Source organism: Thunnus thynnus, chromosome 5 (genome assembly GCF_963924715.1).
Source record: "Thunnus thynnus chromosome 5, fThuThy2.1, whole genome shotgun sequence".
NCBI classification, from domain to species: domain Eukaryota; kingdom Metazoa; phylum Chordata; class Actinopteri; order Scombriformes; family Scombridae; genus Thunnus; species Thunnus thynnus.
The window spans coordinates 15,634,843-15,658,497 of record NC_089521.1 but is presented as its reverse complement, the minus strand read 5'-3'; the positions used below and the strand labels follow the sequence as shown (position 1 = coordinate 15,658,497).

At 38.7% G+C, this 23,655-nt stretch overlaps 3 protein-coding genes across 3 annotated transcripts; all 3 read left to right on the top strand.

Moving 5' to 3' along the window:
- Window positions 1-5,246: 5,246 nt before the first annotated feature.
- On the top strand, window positions 5,247-7,844 carry LOC137183820 (zona pellucida sperm-binding protein 4-like). Its single transcript, XM_067591108.1, has 8 exons — window positions 5,247-5,703; window positions 5,875-6,059; window positions 6,153-6,250; window positions 6,458-6,615; window positions 6,697-6,889; window positions 6,990-7,224; window positions 7,343-7,418; window positions 7,661-7,844. Exons 1-8 carry the CDS (start codon window positions 5,247-5,249, stop codon window positions 7,762-7,764), a joined length of 1,506 nt encoding a protein of 501 aa, XP_067447209.1. The 3' UTR covers window positions 7,765-7,844.
- A 1,630-nt stretch (window positions 7,845-9,474) lies between these two features.
- On the top strand, window positions 9,475-19,705 carry chkb (choline kinase beta). The gene is made up of 11 exons (XM_067589514.1): window positions 9,475-10,073; window positions 11,378-11,486; window positions 11,701-11,814; window positions 12,222-12,355; window positions 12,453-12,557; window positions 14,343-14,401; window positions 15,613-15,700; window positions 15,843-15,951; window positions 17,200-17,300; window positions 17,420-17,501; window positions 17,656-19,705. Exons 1-11 carry the CDS (start codon window positions 9,571-9,573, stop codon window positions 17,710-17,712), a joined length of 1,461 nt encoding a protein of 486 aa, XP_067445615.1. The 5' UTR covers window positions 9,475-9,570; the 3' UTR covers window positions 17,713-19,705.
- Window positions 19,706-19,932: 227 nt separating this feature from the next.
- Window positions 19,933-23,231, top strand: LOC137182916 (kelch-like protein 42). Its single transcript, XM_067589513.1, has 8 exons — window positions 19,933-20,686; window positions 20,766-20,954; window positions 21,087-21,271; window positions 21,351-21,702; window positions 21,864-22,009; window positions 22,142-22,296; window positions 22,399-22,556; window positions 22,671-23,231. Exons 1-8 carry the CDS (start codon window positions 20,435-20,437, stop codon window positions 22,851-22,853), a joined length of 1,620 nt encoding a protein of 539 aa, XP_067445614.1. The 5' UTR covers window positions 19,933-20,434; the 3' UTR covers window positions 22,854-23,231.
- The last annotated feature ends 424 nt before the right edge of the window (window positions 23,232-23,655 follow it).

Below are 23,655 nucleotides of genomic sequence, written 5' to 3'. Positions count from 1 at the left end.
GTAAGCGTATGTGTGTGTGTGTATGTGTGTTCTGCACTCCTTATCTACACCTGCTCTGGCTTCGCGCCCAGATTTATGCACAGGCCTGCCTTGGCACAATGCCCAGGCTTACTATCTGTTGTCTTTGGGACTTCTAGCTCTTCACTTCTCCCTCCTTTTTTCCTCTCCCTTATACACTAGAAAGGGGCCTCTTTTTTTTTTTTATAATCCTTTCATACATGTATATTATATTTTTGTACACTACTTCATACTAACTTTAACAGAATTATCACCTCTTCTAGGTGATGTAAAAGATAAGCCTTTATCCTGAGGCTTAAAAATTAGCTCGTTTTACCCTTAAAACGCTAATTTCTGTTTCTCGAGATATATTCTTGTTCATCTATGCAGACCTCCCCTCTTTGGGAGCGGTATCATGAACTTTAAGATAAGCCTTTATCCTGAGGCTTAAAAATTAGCTCGTTTTACCCTTAAAACGCTAATTTCTGTTTCTCGAGATATATTTTGTTCACCCATGCAGACCCCCCACTCTTTGGGAGCGGTATCGTGAACTTTAAGATAAGCCTTTATCCTTAGGCTTAAAAATTAGCTCGTTTTACCCTTAAAACGCTAATTTATGTTTCTCGAGATATATTTTGTTCACCCATGCAGACCCCCCACTCTTTGGGAGCGGTATCGTGAACTTTAAGGTATGCCTTTATCCTGAGGCAACCTTTGACCTTTAACTCTAAGCGCTTACAAAAACTCACACTTATGTTTGTTTTGATTAGGTATGGCAGTCTAATTTAAGAAAACCTCAACCTTTGCTCTGTTGGGCTGTTTTTGGCATGGAATTTCAATCTACCAGACCCAATTAAATGGGTGTCCCAGGATGAAGACCCCATGCCGCACAACCCTACGCTCAAAAAAAAATTTTCCTTTTTTTTTTAAAATTTTTTTTTTTTTTTTTTTTTTTTTTTATTGATCACCCGTCATTTATCACCCGTCGGTGAGTCACATCGCACTCCAGTCAGCCAGATCCAATTTAATGGATGGTCCAGGATGGAAATGCGATGCAACCCCCAACTTGGCGCCTTTTCTTTTTTTTTTTTTTTTTTTTTTTTTTCACATCGGGTGTCAGGGAAATACTGCTCTGATCTTTCTAGCTATCCCTGGTTTATTGCCAACCTAATCAACCCTCCCGCAAAAACCACAGTTGCTAACATCCAAACAACTATACATACATTAAATATGATCTCATCACATTCATTCTTTTCCGCACCATGGTTTTGCTGAGGCATAGCAAACACAAACATCAAAAGACAGACAAAACACTTAACACATATTACACCAGCTACTTGGCCTCTTATAATTTGCTTAAATTTAGACAGGTTAGGTTCAGAGGAATAGATCATTTACCTGGGCGGATCACATCTCCCACACAGACACCACTATTAATTGGCAGATATAAAAAAGGCTCTGCTTACCTCAAGAATTTGGTGGCCCGTGGGTCTTTAGGGAGGTGAGAGTGCCGCCCCGGCGAAGGATCCAACTTCCTCCTGGCTGGCTCGCCATTTGTTGTGTCGAATTGTTGCAGAAAAATGTATCAGAGCAAAAAAAACTCTCTCTTAATAAAAAGGGAGTCAGAGGTCCAAGTAGCAAAGTGTTCTTTAATGCCGGCAAAAAAGGGGAACGAGTAGCACTTTTTACAAAGTATCAAATCGCTCCAAAGGTTTTTCTCTGGGGCATTGTTTTTATGTCCTTGGGTCAGCTTAGGCCACACCTTATCATCCAGCCTCCCTAATTTTTGACCAATTATTATGTTACTTTTTCCCTCGTCACTCGTTGCTGGCAAAAACTCTTCAGACCATGTTTTGAGCTGTTTGTGGGCATATCTCGGCCCACATAATTCTTCCTGATTGTGTCCAATTTTTTATATATAAGTATTGGGAATCACTTTATACCATTATTGTCCAGTTGTCTTCTGGCCTCTTATTTTATTCTAGTTATTCTTAGTCATTTTACACCCTTATTTCTTGATCTCTTCCAGAGGGTATTTTTTCTAAAAGTTGAAGACTTTAATGCAGACCCAAGCAACATGACATGTAATACAAACACACTCAAATTTCTCCAGTGTATGATTATGATTCTTCTACTGTGCCTCTATATGTACAGTGTGATTAAATATGGTTCGTGAGATTATAACTACACCAATACAAATTGTATCCCACTAGCCCTTATTGCTTATAAACTTGTAAAATCAATCTGCATAGCTTAATATTGTCTTTAAGCACACCAATGACTTTTAATGAAACTACACCACAGTATCCCACTTAAGCCAGCTGTAAACTGCTTAGCATCAAGCAGTAATGAGTAAAAGCAATTGGCACAATTTGGCCACTTGGAGACGTTTTGGAGAGTTTTGGATGGACACCAGTGACGCCACAAACTAAAAACTCCCTAGCTCCCCTAAGGCCTAGAAGTCTGGAATTTTATACAGGTGTGGTTGACAAGATGTAGAAGGTATTTGGTGATTTGAATTGTTCTGGCATAAAGCACGTCCTGGTTATTGTTACTCAAATATGACTCATTATAGATGAGGACAAAAAACACTTTTTTGAGCCATATTTGAACTGATGTAATTTTGGTTGTGTTTTAGCCACATGCTAAACAAACACATTTCCAGAAACTAGACAATGCTACTTTTCAAATGAAGCCTAATACATGCATTTTGGCTTTACAGTTCTTCTCTTATAAGCTTTTCCATATGGGTATGCCAAATGGGTGAAAATTCAAAAAAAAGGGTGGATGTTAAGAGGCTACGGGTTGCACAAGTGTAAAATGAAACTTTTCTTTTTTTTTTACCATTGTTTGCCAACTACTTTTCTAAGATGGGTTTTGTAGATGTAAGCATGCATTTTTTTCTCCCAGTTTTTTTCATGTACTTGGGTATAATCTGGCACAATTATGCTGACTCTTCTCTGTTATGTTAGCAATTACTGCCCTCTTTTAACAATGTACTACCCTGTCACTTACATGTGACTCTCAAGACTGGCAATTATTATTAATTAAATGTAGGCAGCATAGTCACCATTGGTGTCAACAATAATAATAATAATCTTACCAACAACCTCTATAATAATAATCATAATAATTACACTACTTTAACTACTACTAATGATAATATCTAAACTGATAAAAGCAATTATTTAGCATTTTTTCACAAAATTATTTAAAATAAAAACCAATCTAACTAACTTGAGAGACCTATACAATGTTTTTGATGTCAAAGTTATAAAAACATTTTTTCATTGTTCAGATGTTATTAAATTAAAATAACTTTAAAAATGTATATGTACAAATGTGATAAAAACCCTTGTTTTTGTCAGAGCTTAATTGTGTCACTGACATATATCTGATCAGTATGTCTTGTGCTGTTCTAATCTCATATTAAAGTTGTACCTGCAGAACTTAAAATGACAAATCCTGTATTTTTAGATCTCAGTAGAGACTTTTTCAAATTCAGAAATTCAAAACTCAGATAGAAGACATATCAAAACTCAAATCCAAGATATTTCCAATTTTGTTCGACATAGTCATAATTTTAATTCAATAAATTTTAATTCCTCACAATGAAAGATATTTTAATCACCTTTTTGGATATCTAAAACTAAAATATTACAACTAAAAATGCTGTTGTACATACAGTACATGATTAGTCAAAACTAAACCAGAGATATGTTGAATGTGAGTTTTTACTTTAATTTTACTTTAATTTATGTTTGAAGTATCTTAAATTTTTATTCTGACTAGTCAAAATCCAACTGAAGAAATCAAAAATGTGGATGTAATATTTCACATCTTTATTTCTACAAGGACATTAGAACAGCTGTACTCAGTCTGATCAACCTTAATCTACAAACATTAGGTTACTTTTTTGTAGTGGGAAAATATACATGTGCTCACAATATTTTAACCCTGCATTGATCTGCAAAACAAAGCTGTCATTAACCACAAACTCTCTGAGCTTTCTGTGGGCTTTTTCATGATCTTTGGATGTCTTTCCAGTATTTTCTCAATAACATATATCTCCAGATATCATTTGGTATGTGTGATGTTTTCTGTGAAGGGAGTTTTGACTAGTAAAAATGTTTCTGGAGATGTTTTGAGTTACACATTGTAATTATGACTTGTCCCAATGCATTTGTAGATATAAAAATATAAATTTGCATAGCTAATCCTCTTGTAAAATATTTCAATGTACAATGTTTCCAATATCCCCCAGATATTTATATATTTTCTGTTGATTTCTGAAAAGTAAAATCAAGATATCTCCTTTAGTTTTGCCTAGTGGTAACTCCAGTTAAAGATATGTTTAATCTCATTTTAGACAGCATGTTTAGATATCCAGAAGGGCCATTAAGATATTTTGTGAGGGATTCAAGATATCTTTCATTAAAATAATGACCAGCATTATTACAGCATTACATGTAATATGAGCATAAAATGTTCACATTAAAGTTGAGTTGAGTGAAAACTGAACTAGATATTTCATTGATTATTATTATTATGTGTCATAAATTATGAAATGAATGTCAAAATTGCTTGCAGAACCCTTGCTTACTCTAACCACTACTTATTATTTAAACTGCACACTGGAAGCTATTCTGCTTAGTCTGGATGCTTGTCAGTTGGGAATTTTATTTTTTGTGTTGCACATGGAGGATATTAGGCTTCATTATGTTCTAGATTTTTTTGCAATTGCAAAATGCACTTAAACATAAGAAGAGGTATTTTTTTTGTCAAGCCCTGCTGTGCTAGTACATTGTGACCCGCACTGTGTAGGTCATACAGACCCTGAGAAGGTTTGTGTTTTGAAATTGTTCAAACAAGCTGGTCTTTCATTAATTTGGGGTCAAAAACAATCAGTGGGCTCTTTGTAGAAAGCATGGTGTAGATACCAATCAATAAATATTTATGTGTACATAATAGTATATTTCCTATCATGTATGTTTTTAGTATCCACTAATGCAATATCTCTGTGAAATTTCTGTAACTTTGGTTCTGAGTTTACTTTTTGACATTATCTCTGATCTCTTCGGTGCTTCACCACAGACCAACCCGTACCTGGAGCATTTGATTGGCAGTTGTGAGTAGCAAATAGGATGTGAGATATCAACAAGTCAGCACAACCTTATCTTATAAAAGTCAGCATATTTGCACCATATCTTTCACAGCATCTGGTGTTCTTTACTCTGTGCTGTGAAACCATGGCAATGAAGTTGATTTGTGGTTGTCTTCTGGCACTTGCCCTGCTTGGCTGTCTGACTGATGCTCAATATTTCCAGAAGCCCCAGCAGCCCCAGAAGCCCCAGCCACCTCAGCAGCCCCAGAAGCCTCAGCCTCGGCCTCAGCCTATTCCTCTGCCGGCCCAGAAGCCCCAACAGCCTGTTCCTCAGCCGTATCCTCTGCCGGCCCAGAAGCCCCAACAGCCTGTTCCTCAGCCGTATCCTCTGCCGGCCCAGAAGCCCCAACAGCCTGTTCCTCAGCCGTATCCTCTGCCGGCCCAGAAGCCCCAACAGCCTATAGTGCCTTCAGAAACATTTCACACTTGTGAAGTAGAAGAGCATTACAAGATTCAGTGTGGCTCTCACAACATCGGTGCTTCAGAATGTGAGGCTATAAATTGCTGCTTTGATGGACGCATGTGCTACTATGGCAAATCTGGTAAGTATTTCTCTACTCCTCACAGAACTGATTGTTGCAAACTGTAAAACAATCAAGTTAAGTAAGTGGTTCATGAATATTTGACTGTATTTGACACTTACAGTGAACTTCAATGTGATTAAAGAGTAATGCATGAGCACTGGTCTTTGCTTTCAAATTTGTTATTTTCAGTGACTCTTCAGTGTACCAAGGACGCCCAGTTCATTGTGGTGGTGGCCAGAGATGCCACTCTACCTAACATTGACTTGGAGTCAGTTACTTTCCTTGGAAATGATCAAAACTGCAACCCTGTTGGCACCACTTCAGCTTTTGCCATCTACCAATTCCCTGTCACCGCCTGCGGCACTGTCATGACGGTAAGGGTTGTGACTCATAAGACTCTTTAATTAGATTTTTGTTCATTTTTGTCAGGCAGTAATAAAGATTGAAATACTGCCTACTTACTGTAGGAGGAGCCTGGTGTTGTAATCTACGAGAACAGGATGTCCTCCTTATATGAAGTTGCAATTGGACCATATGGCGCCATTACCAGGGATAGCCACTTTGAGTAAGTGTTTTCTTTAACACTGAGTGATCACTACATGTTAAGATGTAGGCTGGGATTTCATGTTTTCAGATACTGCATATGTGGCGTCAGGACAGAATAGTGACCTTGAATTCTCCACAAAGAGTTGGTTCATTGTAATATTTTTCAAACCAAACCTCACTCAAATGATTTTCTGACTGATCAACAAAAACCTTATTTTTTTCTCAGACTTCTTTGCCAGTGTAGATATACTGGCACCTCAGTTGAGGCTGTGGTCGTTGAGGTTGGCCTGGTTCCTCCACCACCCCCAGTTGCAGCTCCTGGACCCCTTCGTGTGGAGCTCAGGCTGGCCAATGGACAGTGTCATGCCAAGGGTTGTGTCGAAGGTTAGTGTGAGGAAGGTACATTATGCAGTTAGTCTCTTTCAGCAGTGACTGTGTAACCAACCAGTTTTTCTGTTTGTGCAGAGGAGGTGGCCTACAGCTCCTTTTACCTGGATTCTGATTACCCTGTCATAAAGGTGCTCAGGGATCCTGTGTACGTTGAGGTCCGAATCCTGGAGAGGACTGATCCCAACCTTGTCTTGACTCTTGGAAGATGCTGGGCAACTGCTGACCCCTACCCCCACAGTCTTCCTCAGTGGGACTTGCTGATTGATGGGTAAGAGTGAGTGCTGGTCTGACTTGAGAAATGAGCACATATGAGCCTTTTTTAAAATGCTGCACTAAACGTCTCTTCCACACTCTCTCCTCTTTTCTAGCTGCCCCTACCGAGATGATCGCTACTTGACATCCCTGGTTCCTGTGGGTGCCTCATCAGGACTCATGTACCCAACCCACCACAGGCGTTTCATTTTCAAGATGTTCACTTTTGTAGCTACTGGACCTGCCAATCCCGGCAAGGGAGGAGCTACCTATCCTGGCAAGGGAGGAGCTTCCTATCCCGGCAAGGGAGGAGCTGCAGATCCAGAGGCCATGACTCCTCTCAAGGAAAAGGTATAGGATGCAACTATCTGGAGAAAAAGCATTTTTTGGGGGGGGGACTTTGTGTTTACATTATTTTCAGTATCACCTCATCTACATATTTGCCAACAATACATTTATTTTCAACCAGATATATATCCACTGCGACGCAGCTGTGTGCCAGCCCTCTCTTGGAAATACTTGCGAACCTAGATGCTTCAGAAAGAGTAAGTAATATGGTGCTTGCAGTCTGTTTTGCATAATTTTTTACTGAGATTAGTACAGGAAATTAAATGGTTAATGTTTGACAAGTGTTATACATGAACAGCATGATTTGTGGTATGAGAATTAGAAAAGCTCCTAGCTGAACATATCTTCGCCAAGAGAGTAACTGACATCTGACATCATCTTGTGTCTCATTTAACCTCAAGTCTGACTGTAACTGACCAGTGTCTTGTATTATACACAGGGAGAGATATTGCTGCTTCTGCCAAGGGAGGCAACAGAGCCGAGACCACTCTGGTTAGCAGTCAGGAGCTTGTCATCGTTGACCCAGACACGGAAATTCAGTAACATCATCCAGACAGAACATTTTCATCATGAAATCTCTGTTCCCAAAGCATACTGAACAGTGACTGACTTTGAAATAAATCTTCAAGTGGCTGAATGTGTTATCTGGTATCATAAATTCATTATTCAGATAAATTTTTTACACTGACCTCACAGAAGCACCTGAAAATTCAATAGTAATACAACAGAAAATATGAGTGACTTAACTAATGTGTTCCACCTACAAATAAATAAATAGACCAGCATAGCTGTATAACATACACTGTATTAATCTATAACACATTTAAGCAATTTGTGATTGTTTTGAAAACCATTATATAGCTTCTGTAGGTTATATCCCAATTCTGTGTGTTTTACTTTGCATTTCTTTTACAACTTTTCAAAGTTCTTAAAGGACAATATCGGTGCTTTTGAATGTACTAGCCCATTTGCTGCCACTCAAACTATATCCTGTTGCTCGCAAACATACCAGACATAAAGCATGGGTTACTATACTACATAGTTACAGTGTGAAAATCAACATGCTTGAATTTCTTAAAAATTCATCAAAATGAACATGTTTTAAAAAGCCTGATCAGTAATGCTCTTTTTTTTTTAATTACACTTATATTCTAAAATATAAAGCAATTCAAAAGTTTAAGGCAACAATTCACTCTGATGGAAAAGAAAACTGACAAATAATAGGCAAACGGTCCCTAACATGGGGAGGTTCAACCTCTGTAAAGTCTTGAAAAAGTTCCGAGATTACCTTAAAGGACAGGTTCACAATTTTTCAAGTCTGTCTTAAAACAACAGTCAGGTTTCCATATGAATACTGAAAGAGGTTTTCCTCGCTGTAATCATTTCTCCTGTTCATACTGACCGTTAAAATATTATCTTCAAATGTGCTTTCAATGTAAATGATGGGGGCCAAAATCCACAGTGTGTCCACACAGTCATTTTGTGCAAAAATACATTTAAATGTTTATCTGAAAGTTATATGAGGCTACAGCAGTCTGAGTTAGCCATATCAAATGGATATCTGCCACATTTACAGTCTTTTTACCATAAGGCTCTTTATGTTTCCTCGCACAGTATTTCCCTGTTGAGCTGTGGTGGAAATATAGTAACAAAAAGAGGGATTTGGGCACTAAAAACATTGCAACGTTGAAAGATACTGACTTGAATTCACTAATTTGGACAGCTGACGCTTCATATTAGGTTCAGATAAACGTTTAAATAAATTTTTGCACAGAAGGAGGCTTGTGGCCCCCATCACCAACATTGTAAGTGCATTATGGAAGGATATTTTAATGGCCAGTATGAACATGAGGAAAGGTTACAGCAAGAAAAACACGTTTCAATGTTCACTTTAAAAATTGTGAACCTCTCCTTTAAACCAGCTCTGGTTGGCCAAAGAATAAAAAAAGCCCTCACAAAAAACACCACCATCTCTCAGTAGACATTCATTAACTATAATATTCACCACATCCATGGTTGAACCAAAAGATTTGATGCATTTGATTTTTTTATGAAACCACAGGTTATCACCGAATTCAAAACTGCATTTCCCAGAAACCTTCAGTGTACAGTAAACTGACGTGTAAATAAATTTACGCGTCAGTTTACTGTACACTCGGAAACAACCAATCACTGTGTCGGGTGAACACTGAGTCGAATTGTGATTGGACGGTGAAAACGCCCGTTTGGCTGAGTCCAAACAAATCACCGGTCGCTGAATGAGCGAGCAAGAGAGGAACAGGAAGTGGTGAAACAGTCATCTGCATATGATACTTTAATGGTCGGTATTATCCGCCCCCCCCCCCCTTCATGCGACTCAGACCATCCAGCTATGTTTGGCTCTTCCGGTTAAGTAGCTTTACCGGTGTGCTACCAGCGAGTCCCTCCTGCCGTCTCAGACCGACTTTTCACAGCGGTCTTCCTTTACTCTTCGCGCGGAAACTCACGATGCAGTCAGTTCGCAATGTGACCAGCAGCAGCGGCTGCAGCAGCGAGGGGGGCCGGGCAGACAAGCCAGGGCCGGAGCTTCTCAGCAACAACATTCCCACTGTCACAGTAGAAGACGCTGGTCCTCCGGTGGAGAAGAAACGGGTGGGAAGCAGCCTGGTCGTCAACGAGAGAAACTTGAGGACCCCGAGTCCCCTGTTTGGGGCTAACTGTGATGACGACTCGGAGGCAGAGTCGTTCCGGGATGGGAGAACCGAGGAGGTCGACCGGGACACCAGGGGAAGGGCGTTTGCTTGGTGTCGAGATTTTCTGTCTGGGTCGTGGAAGAACCTCCAAGAAGAGGATTTTCAAATCAGCATCGTCAGGTGAATAACGTCAGTTCCAGGTGTAGTGACAACGATGCAGTTCATTTGGCTTATGAAAACTGAAAAAAGGGCGATTCCATTTTTTTCCTATCCAGACTACATTAGATCAGTTCCAGATAAAAAAACACTATACTTAGACTCGTCAAATCTGGACTAGATTACCCAGTAAACTCCAGAGACTCATTATAACAGTTTTAGATTTGTGAAACCTTTATTCTATTTGTTAAAACTAAAATTTTTCCCTTCCAGACAACATTAGACCAGGTCCAGATCAAAAACTACTATACTTAGACTCATCAAGTCTTAATAATAATCTAGTCCAGATTTGACAGGTCTAAGTATAGTGGTTTTTGATCTGGACCTGGTCTAATGTTCACTGGATGGGAAAAAAGCAGTGAAATCACCATTTTTTCAGTTTTAATAAGAAAAAATAAAGGTTTCACAAATCTGTAAGTGGGTTCAAACAGCGTTAAGGCTTATACTAAGATGTCTCACACTTTTTCATATGTGTAAGTGGTGCAAAAACAGAGAATCAGCTGCTTAATATCATTATTTATGTTTCCTTTAACTTTTCCCTTAACCCTGAATTGAAAGCTGACTTCAGCATCGTGTTGTACTGAGGGTAAAAATGAAAGAGTGATCTTATCATAAACACAGAGGAATTTAAAGAAAGAATGTGTTACTATTATGTATCCAGGATGTTCAGTAATCAGTTTAGAATGGACATCATGCACTTGGCTCACTCATTATTTTCTCTTATTGGTGTTTTTCTGTCATATTTGTTGACCCATAGCAACCGCACAACATATACCCTCACTGAGCTCTTTATTAGAAACACCTGTGCAATCTAATGCAATCCAATACAACATCTCTGCCATAAATTCTACTTTTACAAAGCATCTGCATTTTCACCTTTTGTTGACATTGTCAGAAAGGTGATAATTCTACTTTATGTTAATTATTGAGGTTGTAGTCGGAGTGAATTACATTGAAAAGTGTTCCTAATATTTCAACATACATTAAGGGGGCAAAATATTAGGAACACTTTTAAATATAATGCCATCCAGTACACCACCACCCACCTCAACCTCAATAAAAAACAAAGTAGAATTATCACCTTTCTGACAATGACAACAAAAACTGAAAATGTATAAGCTTCGTAAAAGTAGAACTTATGGCAGAGCTGTTGTATCGCATTAGATCGCACAGGTATAAGTAGGCACTGAGTATTCTTCATGACGTTACTCTGAGAGGTCACGTTAACTTTTCTCAAATGCAGTAATACTGGTGTTTTTGTTTTTCAGTGGCGGACTGAGTAACCTGCTGTACCTGTGCAGTTTGCCTGACCATGTGCACTGCGTGGAAGAGGAACCTCGCCAGGTGCTCCTCAGGATCTACGGTGCCATCTTGCAGGTTGGTCTGTCTAGTAGGGCTCCTCAGGAATTTATTTTGGTCCATGAATGTATATTGTTGTGCTTTATGTAATGGGGAGAAAATGATTATGATACCATTATTATAGTCAATCTAGTATTGCAGTGTCATTGTTCTACCCATAAAAGCATGATAGAAATTAAAAACACCATCATACTGTGTCTGTCTGTCTCTCTGTGTATCTCTTGTATCACAGGGCGTGGACTCTCTGGTGTTGGAGAGTGTGATGTTTGCAATACTGGCAGAACGAAGTTTAGGGCCAAAACTTTATGGCATCTTTCCAGATGGACGCTTAGAACAATATCTTCCGGTATAATATACACACTCACCCCCATATAGCCTGTCACTCCTGCTTCACTTTGTTGTTATCTTTAGCCACTTTGCATTGACATGTTTTATATATGTGTATGGGAGCAAGTGACACATGTCCTTGACTTTCATTAGATACAAATAGTTATGTGTGTCACTGTCACATCATCCATTCGTGATAGCATTCAACATTTAAGGTCAAACTGTAATTTTTCATTTGCTTTCATTACAAAAAAAGTACTATAGAAATGCATTTATATTGAACAATACTTTTTTAAGTTGCCTAATAAACACCGTCAAATATATGGAGGTATTGATATCCTTTTCTAGTTACTCAACCTAGTTCTCAATGTAGAGGACGCATTTGTAGTAAGAAGTAGTAATTTCTGCGTGTCTCTATTTTCCCAGAATACCCGAATGCGCACTGATCAACTATCAGACCCATCCATCTCAGCTGAGCTTGCCACCAAGTTGGCACGTTTTCATGAAATGGTTATGCCCTTTAACAAAGAGCCTAAGTGGCTGTTTGGGACCATCGATAAGTAAGGACACCTTAATATCTCTCTTTCTCCTCTCCTAGAATTGTCAGTTTATAGTTCAATCAGTTAAATGTAATGTCTGTCTGTTGTTTTCCGTTAGATACATGGATCAAGTGATGAAGCTCAGTTTTGTTCGGGAAGCACATGTGAAGAAGTACAAAAAGCTGATGAAGTTGAACCTGCCTGCTGAGCTGGACAGTCTCCGGTGAGTTGGGCCACAGGCATCAAATAGCCAAATACTTGTATTGCAGCAATCAGAATGGCAGCATACATAAAGCCTTAAAGCTGTGGTAGGTAAGGTTAAAATGAATGGTGAAAATGGTAAAATGAAACCTCTAGCATCCCCTCTCCCCTCTCTCCAGTACTCACAAAGTCAGCAACAAATACTTGTCACTGACTGGTCACTTTGACTCTCAGACTTAGAAGACAAATAGCAGACCGATGATGCAATCATTATTGCTTAAGCCAAATGCCAACTAGATGTTGTTTCGTCAGAGACATCTCACATTACCCACTGTAATTTCCATCTAGACTTTAGGCAGAGTGACAGTTTAGCCTGTTCAATTTCTCACATTAGAGGGCCACCACCAAAAACCTCAAGAATGGCATAATCCTCATGTCAAGGAACACAGGAGGGTTGTTAAACACTTAAATAGCATAAGCCAGACCAAAAACTCTGAAAACCAATCAGGGACAGTGGTTTTCCTATTATCTAGTGAATTCATGGTCATATTTATATATTTATCCAGTTAGCAGCAGGTTAGCATAAAACTTACCTATCTTAATAATGTGATTTCTATGTCTGAATGTTAGCTCAAGGACACAGTTTGGTTTGCAACAGTAAATGCCAAACTGGTAACACAAAGTACAAATAATAAGAAAAGTACACTATGTCATCACCACCAGACAAGATAAGACGGGCAGTAAGTAAAATGGTCAAAAATATCGTCTTGTAGTAAAATAATGTAATATACATTAAAATTGAAAGATTGTGTGCTACATTAAGTATTACATTAATGTATTAATTACATTGTTACATTACTGTAGCTGGAGATTTGTTACACACAATACTTTAAACTTAGTGACAGGAGTATCTGTATGTTTGTTTCCACTCTAATGGCTGACCTTTGTCCCAGTGCCTCCACGACTTCAGTGCCGAGTCCTCTAGGTGGTCTGACCTGGGCAGCCAATAGAGGAGCAGCCCAGTGTTTATTGTCTTTGTTTATCTATGAATAAAATTGGTATCATGAAGATATGCACCAATCTCGCAATGAAGCAATCATACTGTAAGATGCATGAACATTTCCTCATTATCTGCTGTCGTCATCTGAAGTCTTCAAACCTATTTTAGTTGATAACATATCTTTGGCTTTCACGGATATACTGTTTTCTTAACTTGCTCTGGGCAGTTCAATCAATTTTTTTTCTTTCCACAACTAAAACTTCAGAATTTTAGTCACATACTCCTGAACCTCTAGAGAGGTGTCATCCTCTATTTGTCGTTTCCACTTGTACATACCCACTAAAAGGATATTGGGTTACCTGACTGGGTACATAGATACTCGGAATGGCCGAGTATGTACTCTCTGAACAGTATATCTGCTATCCAGTGTAAATAATCGCTCTAAAATATTGAGTTACATAAGCTACAGTTGCATGTCTATCTCATGTATTGCTCCATGCATGTTCCCTACCAGCAAGAGTGGAATTGGAATGAATGTTATGTAATGCAGCCTGTAGAACAGTGAGCTGTAGATAATGTTTATATCTCTTTCCCCTAGTGTAGTTTCTGTGGTTTACGGTTTTTAGGTCAGACTTTTGTACTTCATACTCAAGGCAGTGTCTTTTCTTTGGGTCAAATTTCTCATAAATGAGTAATAATAATGTGTGAGTTACACTATCTGCATTTGTAACACTGAAATACTCTTTCCCTCATCTTCCTTTTTTTTTGATCAACCTCTCCCTTCATTCGGCCCTTGTCTCTCCTCAGGAAATTGCTGATAGCGACTCCATCACCTGTGGTGTTCTGCCACAATGATGTCCAGGAAGGTAAAAACCTCTGCCGTGGTAAAAATTTATCCCTATACCCTCACACCTCTAATGTTGAACTGATTGATCCACCCTCTGGTCCCACTGTCACAGTTCCTAGAAGAGCTTTGAATTACATAACTCACAGGAAGGAAGACTAGCGTATAGTTATTAATAGGGACAGCTCATGTTCATACGCATCAACCTGTGAGTTAAAATGAGCCACTGTAGAGTATTTAAGGTGGCAGTCACAGATTTAGGTTTCTGATTGTAAGGGAGTGTATCATAGAACAGGCAACTACCTTAGCTGAACTTCACATAGCCAAAAGTATATGTACACCCAAACATTATACCCATATGTGACTGTGATGTATGTAATTACACCCATTTATCTCATTCCAAAATCTTGGGCATTATCATGCTGCTATAAGCCTCCACTCCACTCAGATTTTGGAGCCTGGTTGTAATAATTTCCTCCAATTCAGCCACAAAAGCACAAATTAATGTTGGGTCCCTGTAAATGAAAGAGTATAGTCTAGAACTGCTCTATGTGAAAAGTGCCCTGAGATAACTTCTGTTGTGATTTGGGGCTATATAAATAAAATTGACTTGACTTGACTTAACTAACGCTGTCCCATCTCATGCCAAAGGTGTTGGGTGGGGTTGGCATCAGGACTCTGTACAGGCCAATAAAATCATTCCACACTCAGCAGGGAAAACAGTTTTTGAGGAAACATGAAAGGGCTGTTGTCGAACCATGGCCACAAACTTGGAAGCATTGTATTGTCTGAAATATCACTCTATGCTGTAGCATTAAGATTTACCATAATTGGAACTGAGGGGCCAGACCCCAGAACAAAAGAACAATTGGATGAAGCCACACACTTTTGGACATTTAGTGTATTTATGAGATAAAAAATTACCAATCAGTATTTTACATTAGAGATTTGTTCTATTGTGCAGAGAAATGTGATGCCAGAAGTATAATAATTAAGAAGTCAGTATATCATGAATATCTCCCACATTCACACATGTGCACACGAACCAACTAACCAAACCACTCGTGTCTGGTGACAAGTCTGAGCAGTAGTTGTCAACATAACAGAAATAGCACTTTTGATGACAACTGCAGTGTTTGTTAAATGAGACGTGGCAGTAGCTGAAGTAATTGGAGAGCATGAATCATCAGTGTGGATAATTTTGGTTGCTCACTTTTTGTTTTGTCATTCCAGGTAACATTCTGATGCTGGAAGACAGGGACCAAACTTCAACAGACAGACTCATGCTGATAGACTTTGAGTACAGCAGTTACAACTACAGGTGAGTTGTGAACTCTTTATCATAGATTTGGTGTAAAGGGATTGGTTGTTTTTTTTTAAATCACACATCAACAGTATCTAACACCATTTGTTTAAAAATGGATTTTTGATTGTGCCTTTGAAATATTTTGTATATTTTTTAGGGGTTTTGATTTTGGGAACCATTTCTGTGAGTGGATGTATAATTACACCTATAACCAGTGGCCCTTCTACAAAGCCACACCAGAGGACTACCCCACCAGAGAGCAGCAGGTCAGTCTAAACAACTTATAGTCAAATAGAGAGAGAATGCCTTTCTTTGACTTATTATGCCTGTGCTTGCTCTTAATGAAGGTTTGTAATCTACTGAAATTAGAGTAAATTATATGCAATGGTTAAATATTCACTTATATACTTAGAACAGAATTGCCACAATACATCGTAAATGTGAAAATTACTTAATAAATGCTCACAGCATTGTTACAATTGGAAACTCCAAAAAAGTAATTTACACAAACTGTCAAAACTTAAAATTAAACATTTAACATAAACATTTAAATTTGTATGCGTAAGATTATAGAACAGGTCAAATAGTAAATTAAACACAGTATCGGTCTAGTTCAGGCTTTTGATTAAAACCCCAAAACTGCAACATTTGAATGAGAAGCATTAGATGTGTTGCACAAAGATAGTGTAGATGGGTTTTTTTCTCAAAATTTACAGTTATGCAGCAACAAGGATCTTGACTTTAAGACAGTACCAAGAATTCCCAATTTTAGTAACTCTATGCTGATTAGTTGTCAGATACATATTTGAAAAAAATACTTTTCTACTCACTCATTCCCTGTGAAAGTAAGACAGACGACAAGTGTTGTGGCCTCATAGTGCCTCCTGGTGGTACTACTTGTTAATGCAAGTCTGAGTTCAAGATCAAGCTACTGTAAGTATATCAGATACTGTAGCTCATGCAGGGAATTAAATCAACAAATCAATTTTAAATTTTTTATTTCTCATGGAAGTCTGTTTGATAGGTTGTTTAAATCTTGATCTCTTTCTGTGCACTTGTGTACTTTGATTTGAATATTGGACATTGCAGCTAAGTTGTTGCTTTTGTTTTTAGGCCTGCTGGAAATCCATTCTGGTTGATACTGGAACTCCATTGCAATGTCTCACAATATTTTGCATCATATAACATTGAGATTTATGACCAAAGATTTAATAATAAAAGCCAAATTAATTACATTGTCATAGAAACTGTTTCAGTGCAATGAGCCGAAAAGTACTTTTGAGTATTGTTTTAATTTAAAACTACTGCCATCAAAGATAGTCAAACATGAAAACAGCAAAATATTTCATGGAATGGAGCATAGCTAAAATGAATTTAGGGATTATTTTCCAATATTTATTGTTGTGGTCAGGAACATATGAAGGACAAATAAGCATGTAACAAATTGCCAACAAATGTGAAGATTTAACAGTATATACGAAAGATGTCACAGATCATTTTGCTTTATATTGCAGCTTCATTTTATCAGAAGTTATTTGGCAGAACAGAGAAAACACTCTGACATGACAGTGGACCAGACACAGATTGAAGAGGATATGATAATAGAGGCTAACAGGTAATGCATGGTGTTAAAATAACAGCATTATAATGACTATCTGTAATCACATGTTGTCGCTGAATCACCAGTACCTTTGTTTTATTTTGTCGTTACCATTTTTTTGTTTTGACTCGTAGGTACGCATTAGCATCACACTTCCTCTGGGGTTTGTGGTCCATCATTCAAGCAAAGATATCCAAGATTGAGTTTGGATACATGGTAGGAATACATTTTTCTTTTTGTTTTTTAAAGTCTGATGGAAACTGCATATTACATTTATTACAGCTCACACATTCATATTCTTCACTCTACAGTATTAATTTAATGATTATTCAGTAAACCTCGCCTCATGGTAAACCATATTGTTTTGCAGGACTACGCCCAGTGTCGGTTTGATGCCTACTTCAAGCAAAAAAAGCTCTTCTCCTAAATTCCAACTCAGTCAGAATGTACTGTACTGTCTCTTTTATCTGTCCATATCATTCTTCGAACTCACCTCATCTTTTTTTTTTTTTTTTTGGTTAAGATTCTTTTTTTTTAGTTGTATTATTGAAACTCCAGTCCTATGCAGCTCTGCCTTTGACAAGCCATGTTAAGTAAAAGGTATACATTTACATTTCAGTTGTGCACAAGCACAATCTAATCTACAAACAATCCATTTTATTAATGCACCTTTTCCCATAGTGTGAAATTTAGTTAAAGCAGGTTTAGCCCATTGAAGGATGTTGTTTTTCATTTAAGGGGCTCAGTCAATGTGATGTTTAGCTATTTCATTTTATTTTATGTCACCCATTTTTAGATGCACTTCACTTCTTTGGACCACTTTTTGACATCGGTAACATTGTTAATTCTTTAGTTGTGCGCTCTGCATGTCATAGGTCAGTAAAGATCTATGCCGGTTGCTGCAGAATTCTTGTCTTTTAATGTCAGTGTATACATCTTACTGTAATAGTCATTTGAACTAGAGTTCAGTTTGGAAGACTTTTGTATAGCTCTTCGCTTTAGTGTTTCTAGTCATTCTACCTCACTTCTCGCTTCTGATGTTCAGTCTGTAGGGTGTATAGATCGCATAAGGGCTGATTGTAGTGGTATCTTGTTGAGGGGGAGCAAACTGAATATTTTCAAGCACTTCATACCTTAACTCTGTCTCATGTGTTGCAGGCAGTTTTACTGAAGAGCATGCAAAAACACTACCCGCCAGTTATTGTTAAAGTTCAGTAAAGTTAAATTAAATGCTTACCTTAATTCAGCTAACAATAACACCAGGGCTATTCTATATAATATCACTGTACTCAATAAAATGTTTATTGAATTATTAGAACAGTTGCGAAGTGTAAGGCATTTAAAGTGTAAGGCATTTAAAGGGGAACTACAAATATGAAAAAGTTGTATAAAGCCTTTTGTGGCTTTAGAGGGGTCTGTGTGAAATCTGATAAATTACCTTTCCTGATGTCACTTGTTGAGGCTGAAGACAACTGTAAAAAAAATTGGGGATGTGGAGTTAGAGGGAAGTGAGGTCACTTCTGTAGCCCGCCCCTCATCTCTGCCGAAGGCTAGCGGCTCGAGGCTGTGTAGCTTCTACTAGCATAATGCACCCAAATATCTGAAGTGTTGGTGTTCGGTTGCATTGTGGGTACTTTAGGCATCAGGTTTTGAGAAGAAAGAAGAATGTGTGGAATAAAAAACATGATGCATCTGGTTCTGCTGCATCGATTTTGATACTACTTTAAGTCAGTAATATTGCATTTGTCACTACTTTAAGTGTCAGTTTTCAAACATACATTTCTGCTGCACATTTAACTGTCTGCCCAGCTCGTATTATCTTTGGTTATCTATGTATCATTCTATGTTGAAGTTATTGTGATGTTTTTCAGGCCTTCTGTTCTCAGTTTTTTTTTCCAAGAATCATAACTTGAAATATGTAAACATCTGACATTAATACATACTGTATTAGGTTAACTGAAATGTCCATCTGGCACATGTATGCAGCTACATCAACCTAAATTGCAAAAATCGGATCCAACAATTGAAATATGTGTTGGAATTATGTCACACAGCTGTTTTCTTTCCTTTTTAGCATCAGTTGAACGTGTGTGGTTTTGTTTTTCATTTTGTTTGTTTTAGGTTCCTTTTGTTCTTCTATTTATTTAGACTGCTGTATTTCAGTTAACGCACTGCCATTAACTAATGTCTCGTGTCCTTGTTTTACACATAGCTGCATCAGTTTACTTATGAGAAGAAACTAGAAGCTTAACTGTGCCTCATTGACAATCTGTAGATATTTTTTTAAAGCAGTATTGTTCAAGTTTAGATTCATTCTGTTAAAACGTATTGTACCATTCTCTATTTTGTGTTGGTCCTCTTTGCACTACTAAAATGTAATTTAAAGCTGACATACTACTGTAAGTAGTAAGTGCTTAGAACCTGTGTCAGTGTCCTTTTTTCAATAAGTGTCTGTGTCTAAATCTTGAGGGATATTTTAACGAAGTGACATATTTCATGACACATGAAGTTACTGTCACCTAACTGCAAAGTAACTTGAGTGCTCCATGATGACGTTTGGGGGCAGAGTGAAGAAGGCCATGTTTCATCCCAGAGGGCTGACTGTTGTCCCACCTCCATGTGCTAAGAATAGATTGGCCCAAAAGAACTACACTGCTCTGAGATAGAGGAACACTTACGAATCGACTGGATATTTTGCAGAACAAAAAGGAATTCTGATGTTGAAGATTTAGCCTTGTGGTGCTGCACTGTTTTTTTTATAACATGCTGTTTCTTTTGGCATGTGATCTTAAATCTTTCCTCTCAGCTGTTTTGCTGTTTATGCTGTCAAAATAGCACGTGACTGTGAGAGCTGAGACGGGGAAAAGGAGACGAGCCGGTAGTACAAGAACTAAACTGACTGTTCTGTCCTGTATTCCTCTATTTTTCCATTGCAGTTGCTGTTTGGAATTTTTCAGGAGGCTAGTCTTGCCTTGTATAGAGGATTTAAAGTGCCTTTCTGAACCCATAAATGGATCAGTTGTTGTGCAGAGAGCTGCATGGCATCATTAGAACTTTTTTTTTTCTTTAGAAATCTTTTAACAAATAACATCTGGCACAGGCAGTATTAAAACTAAACTTTGATCCAAACACCACTTTCTGTCAGTCAGATGAATCCCTTCAGGCAATGTTTTATGACACTCTTTGAGTGGATAAGCATATGGCTGAAATATGGTCTTATGAGGCTTTGTGAAGCTTTTCCACTAGTCAGTACTTGGATAGCATCCCCAGGTGTAACTGGTAAAGCATCGTGTCAAAAAGACTCAGAGGACTGGGAAACGAGTGAGGCACTCCGCACATATCACCTCGCAGATGGAGGTGAAACTCTGGTTACAGTCCAAACCAGCACGCATTCATTCTATGTAAGTAAAACCTCAGTTCAGGTTATTCAGAAACTACCTGGAGGCCACCGCAAACTTGGTTTAATAATTTGTCTTTAAGGTGGACCTTGGACGACTTTCAGAGTTCAGCGAGTACTTTCGAGCCTTGTCCCAGTCCAGAATGAGAGAGACCTCAGAGAGCCTCATCTACCTGGACCATGTGTCCTCCTCCATCTTCTACAATCTCCTTGAGTTTTCCTTCCATAATAAGTTTAAAGTCCCTCAGGAGGAGTTAGGCTCACACATCCAGGTATGCAGACTTCATATTTCCATGTCTGTTTATCCCTATAGCGTATTACATGCTTTAATTTACAAATGCAATGCTGTGATTCACCTCAAAACCAACAACCATGCTTTGTTTTCTCTCTTTGTGTTTCTGGAGGTCAGCAGCTACCTCCTGGCTGAGGCCTTCCTCTCAAAATGTCTGTCCGTCTTGGCAGATGAACTCAGGCCAGATAACTGTTTATCCTACCTGAGTCTGGCTCAGAAGATCTGCTGCACTGAGCTGAAGATGACAGTGTTCGCCTACCTGAGTAGAAACCTCCTGGAGCTGCCTCACGTTATCAGGTATAAACTAAATAATGGTATAATTACACAAATTGGCTTCATGTTTCAATCTCTTCACTAAAACGGATTCATGCCTCAGGTGTCTGAACGATGAAGAGAAGGAGGAACTTGTCCTCCTGAGGACACAAGGTGACCCACGTCTCTGCAGTCTTAGGAAAGAGAATCTGACAACTTGGAAGGACCCAGAAACAGAACGTGCTCGACATATCTTCATCCTGAAAGGGTCAGAGGAAAATGGATATTGGCATCCAGTCACAGAGTTTCCTTTCAGGGCTGATAAGTGGTGTTTCACTGCAGTGGTCCTGTATAATTACCTGTACATCATAGGAGGCTACAGGCAGCGTGTGAGGAGAGGGTGGGAGTTCAAAATAGCTTCCTTTAGGTATAATCCATTTACTCATACATGGGTCGCCACAGCTCCTCTGATTAAGGTAAGATGGATCAATCGGGTAAAATGAACATCATTCAACCTTGTGAATCAGGCTGATGACCTGTCTGTTTGTCTTACCCCAAATAAACATCTTCTTGCCTTGCCTTCCTCGGTCATTTATATAACACTGATGAAAACTGTCACCATCTGTTGCATCCACAGCACAGAAGGCATTTCAGTGCAGTGGCCTGTGAAGGCTGTATTTACGCTGTGGGAGGCTGGTACTTGGACTCCCTGGTGACTCCAGACTCCAGCACAGCTCTTTATACAGCTGTAGAACGTTATGATCCATGGGAGGACACATGGAGGTTTGTGTCCTCTTTGTCAGTGTGGTACAGCTGGTTTTTTGGTTTTGTTGTCTAATTGATTTTTTCATTTCAGAAACACATTCTTCCCTTATTTGTTGGTGTATTAGTCACTCAATACGATCTTTTCCTTAGGTTTGTCTCCTCACTGCCACTCACTGACTTCCAGTTCACCATGTCCCTGTCCCATGATGTGCCCCTTGCCACTAGCCTCGGGCACTGTTTCTATGTTTTGGGGAGCATCCAGAGGACTGGAGAGAAACTGCTGCTGCAGTACGACACGAGGCAAGGTAAAGCATAACAGCATAGCCCTGTTTGACAAAAGGAGATTTCCAAACATGCTCATCTGGACATATGAAAACCAGTCATCCTGTATTCTCTCTACCTTTTAGACTTGTGGTCTGAACTGCTTCCTACCCTCACCAGAGCTGATGCAGACCTCCCAACTCTTTTCTTCCTGGGTGCCACTGACAGGCTGCTTGTGTTTGGTGGGAACAACTCAGATAATGTGGTGACATCATTTTGTGTGCAGTCACAGAAATGGGGACAAGTAAGAATCTATGATAAAAACAGAGGCTGTTAATCTTAATGTAAAATCCATCACTCCTTCCTCAGATTTAGAGACATTTATATTTGTATCTGAAGTGCACTCTTCTTTCTCCAGGTGCACAGGGCTCAGAAAGTGGCATTTGCAGGACAGGGAACAATTGTAGGTGACCAGGTCCTGATGCCAAGTATAGAGCACAACACTATTGCAAGGATGGATCTCCAGACTCTTAATCTAAGAACCCTTCCTCCTCTACCCATCTCCGTCTGCTATGAGGCTATCTTTTATCTTCACTTTTGATGTTATAATTTGTGCTATGGTGTGCATGTTTTGTGAGTGATTGTTTTTGTGACCAAAAGTCAGTAGGTCAGTTGTCATCTCTTGTGCATATCTCCGTATATCTCTCTCCTTATATTCCCTCCCATGGTTACCCAGTGCTTTAGTGTCAAATTAGCACAGACTACACTAGGACTTCAATTCAAAGGACTGAGTTACCTTGTATACCTGAATATCAATTACCTAGTTATTAAAGGTTATACAGTATACTGGCTATCCTAAAGTTTAAGACCCAATCCATAACTGGAGTATAGTTTCCCCCAGAGAGTCACAGCCAGCTGCCTCAGCAATTAACTTTGTTCATGATTTGTTTGTTTACAATAAATACATTTCTCCTTCTTTTGTTATTGTCGGATCTGAAAGTTTTGATGGTATAACCTAAACTCAATGGTTTCCAAAAACATCACACCATTAGGACAACATAGGTAATATGGGGTATGCTCCTTTTTTCCTTTGTTTTCTCTCCTCTCTTGATAAACACCTTCAGGTCCCATTTTCAAACTCTCTAATCAAATCAAAGGCATGATGCTCAAATCTGCTGATAATTTTACCAACATACACAGAGTTGTCTGCAGTCATTCTTACCACATTATGATATCTTTTTTTATTATCATAGTGGAATACTGCTTGCACTATCAGTCGTTCCGTTCCACCCTAACACGAGAACTGCAGCAGATTCGGTTACATAGCAGAGACCTCCCGGCACATGAGGTTAGGCTCTGTCTATGTTTGGTGTCTTGTTACAAAAAGAAGCATGTCATGGGTG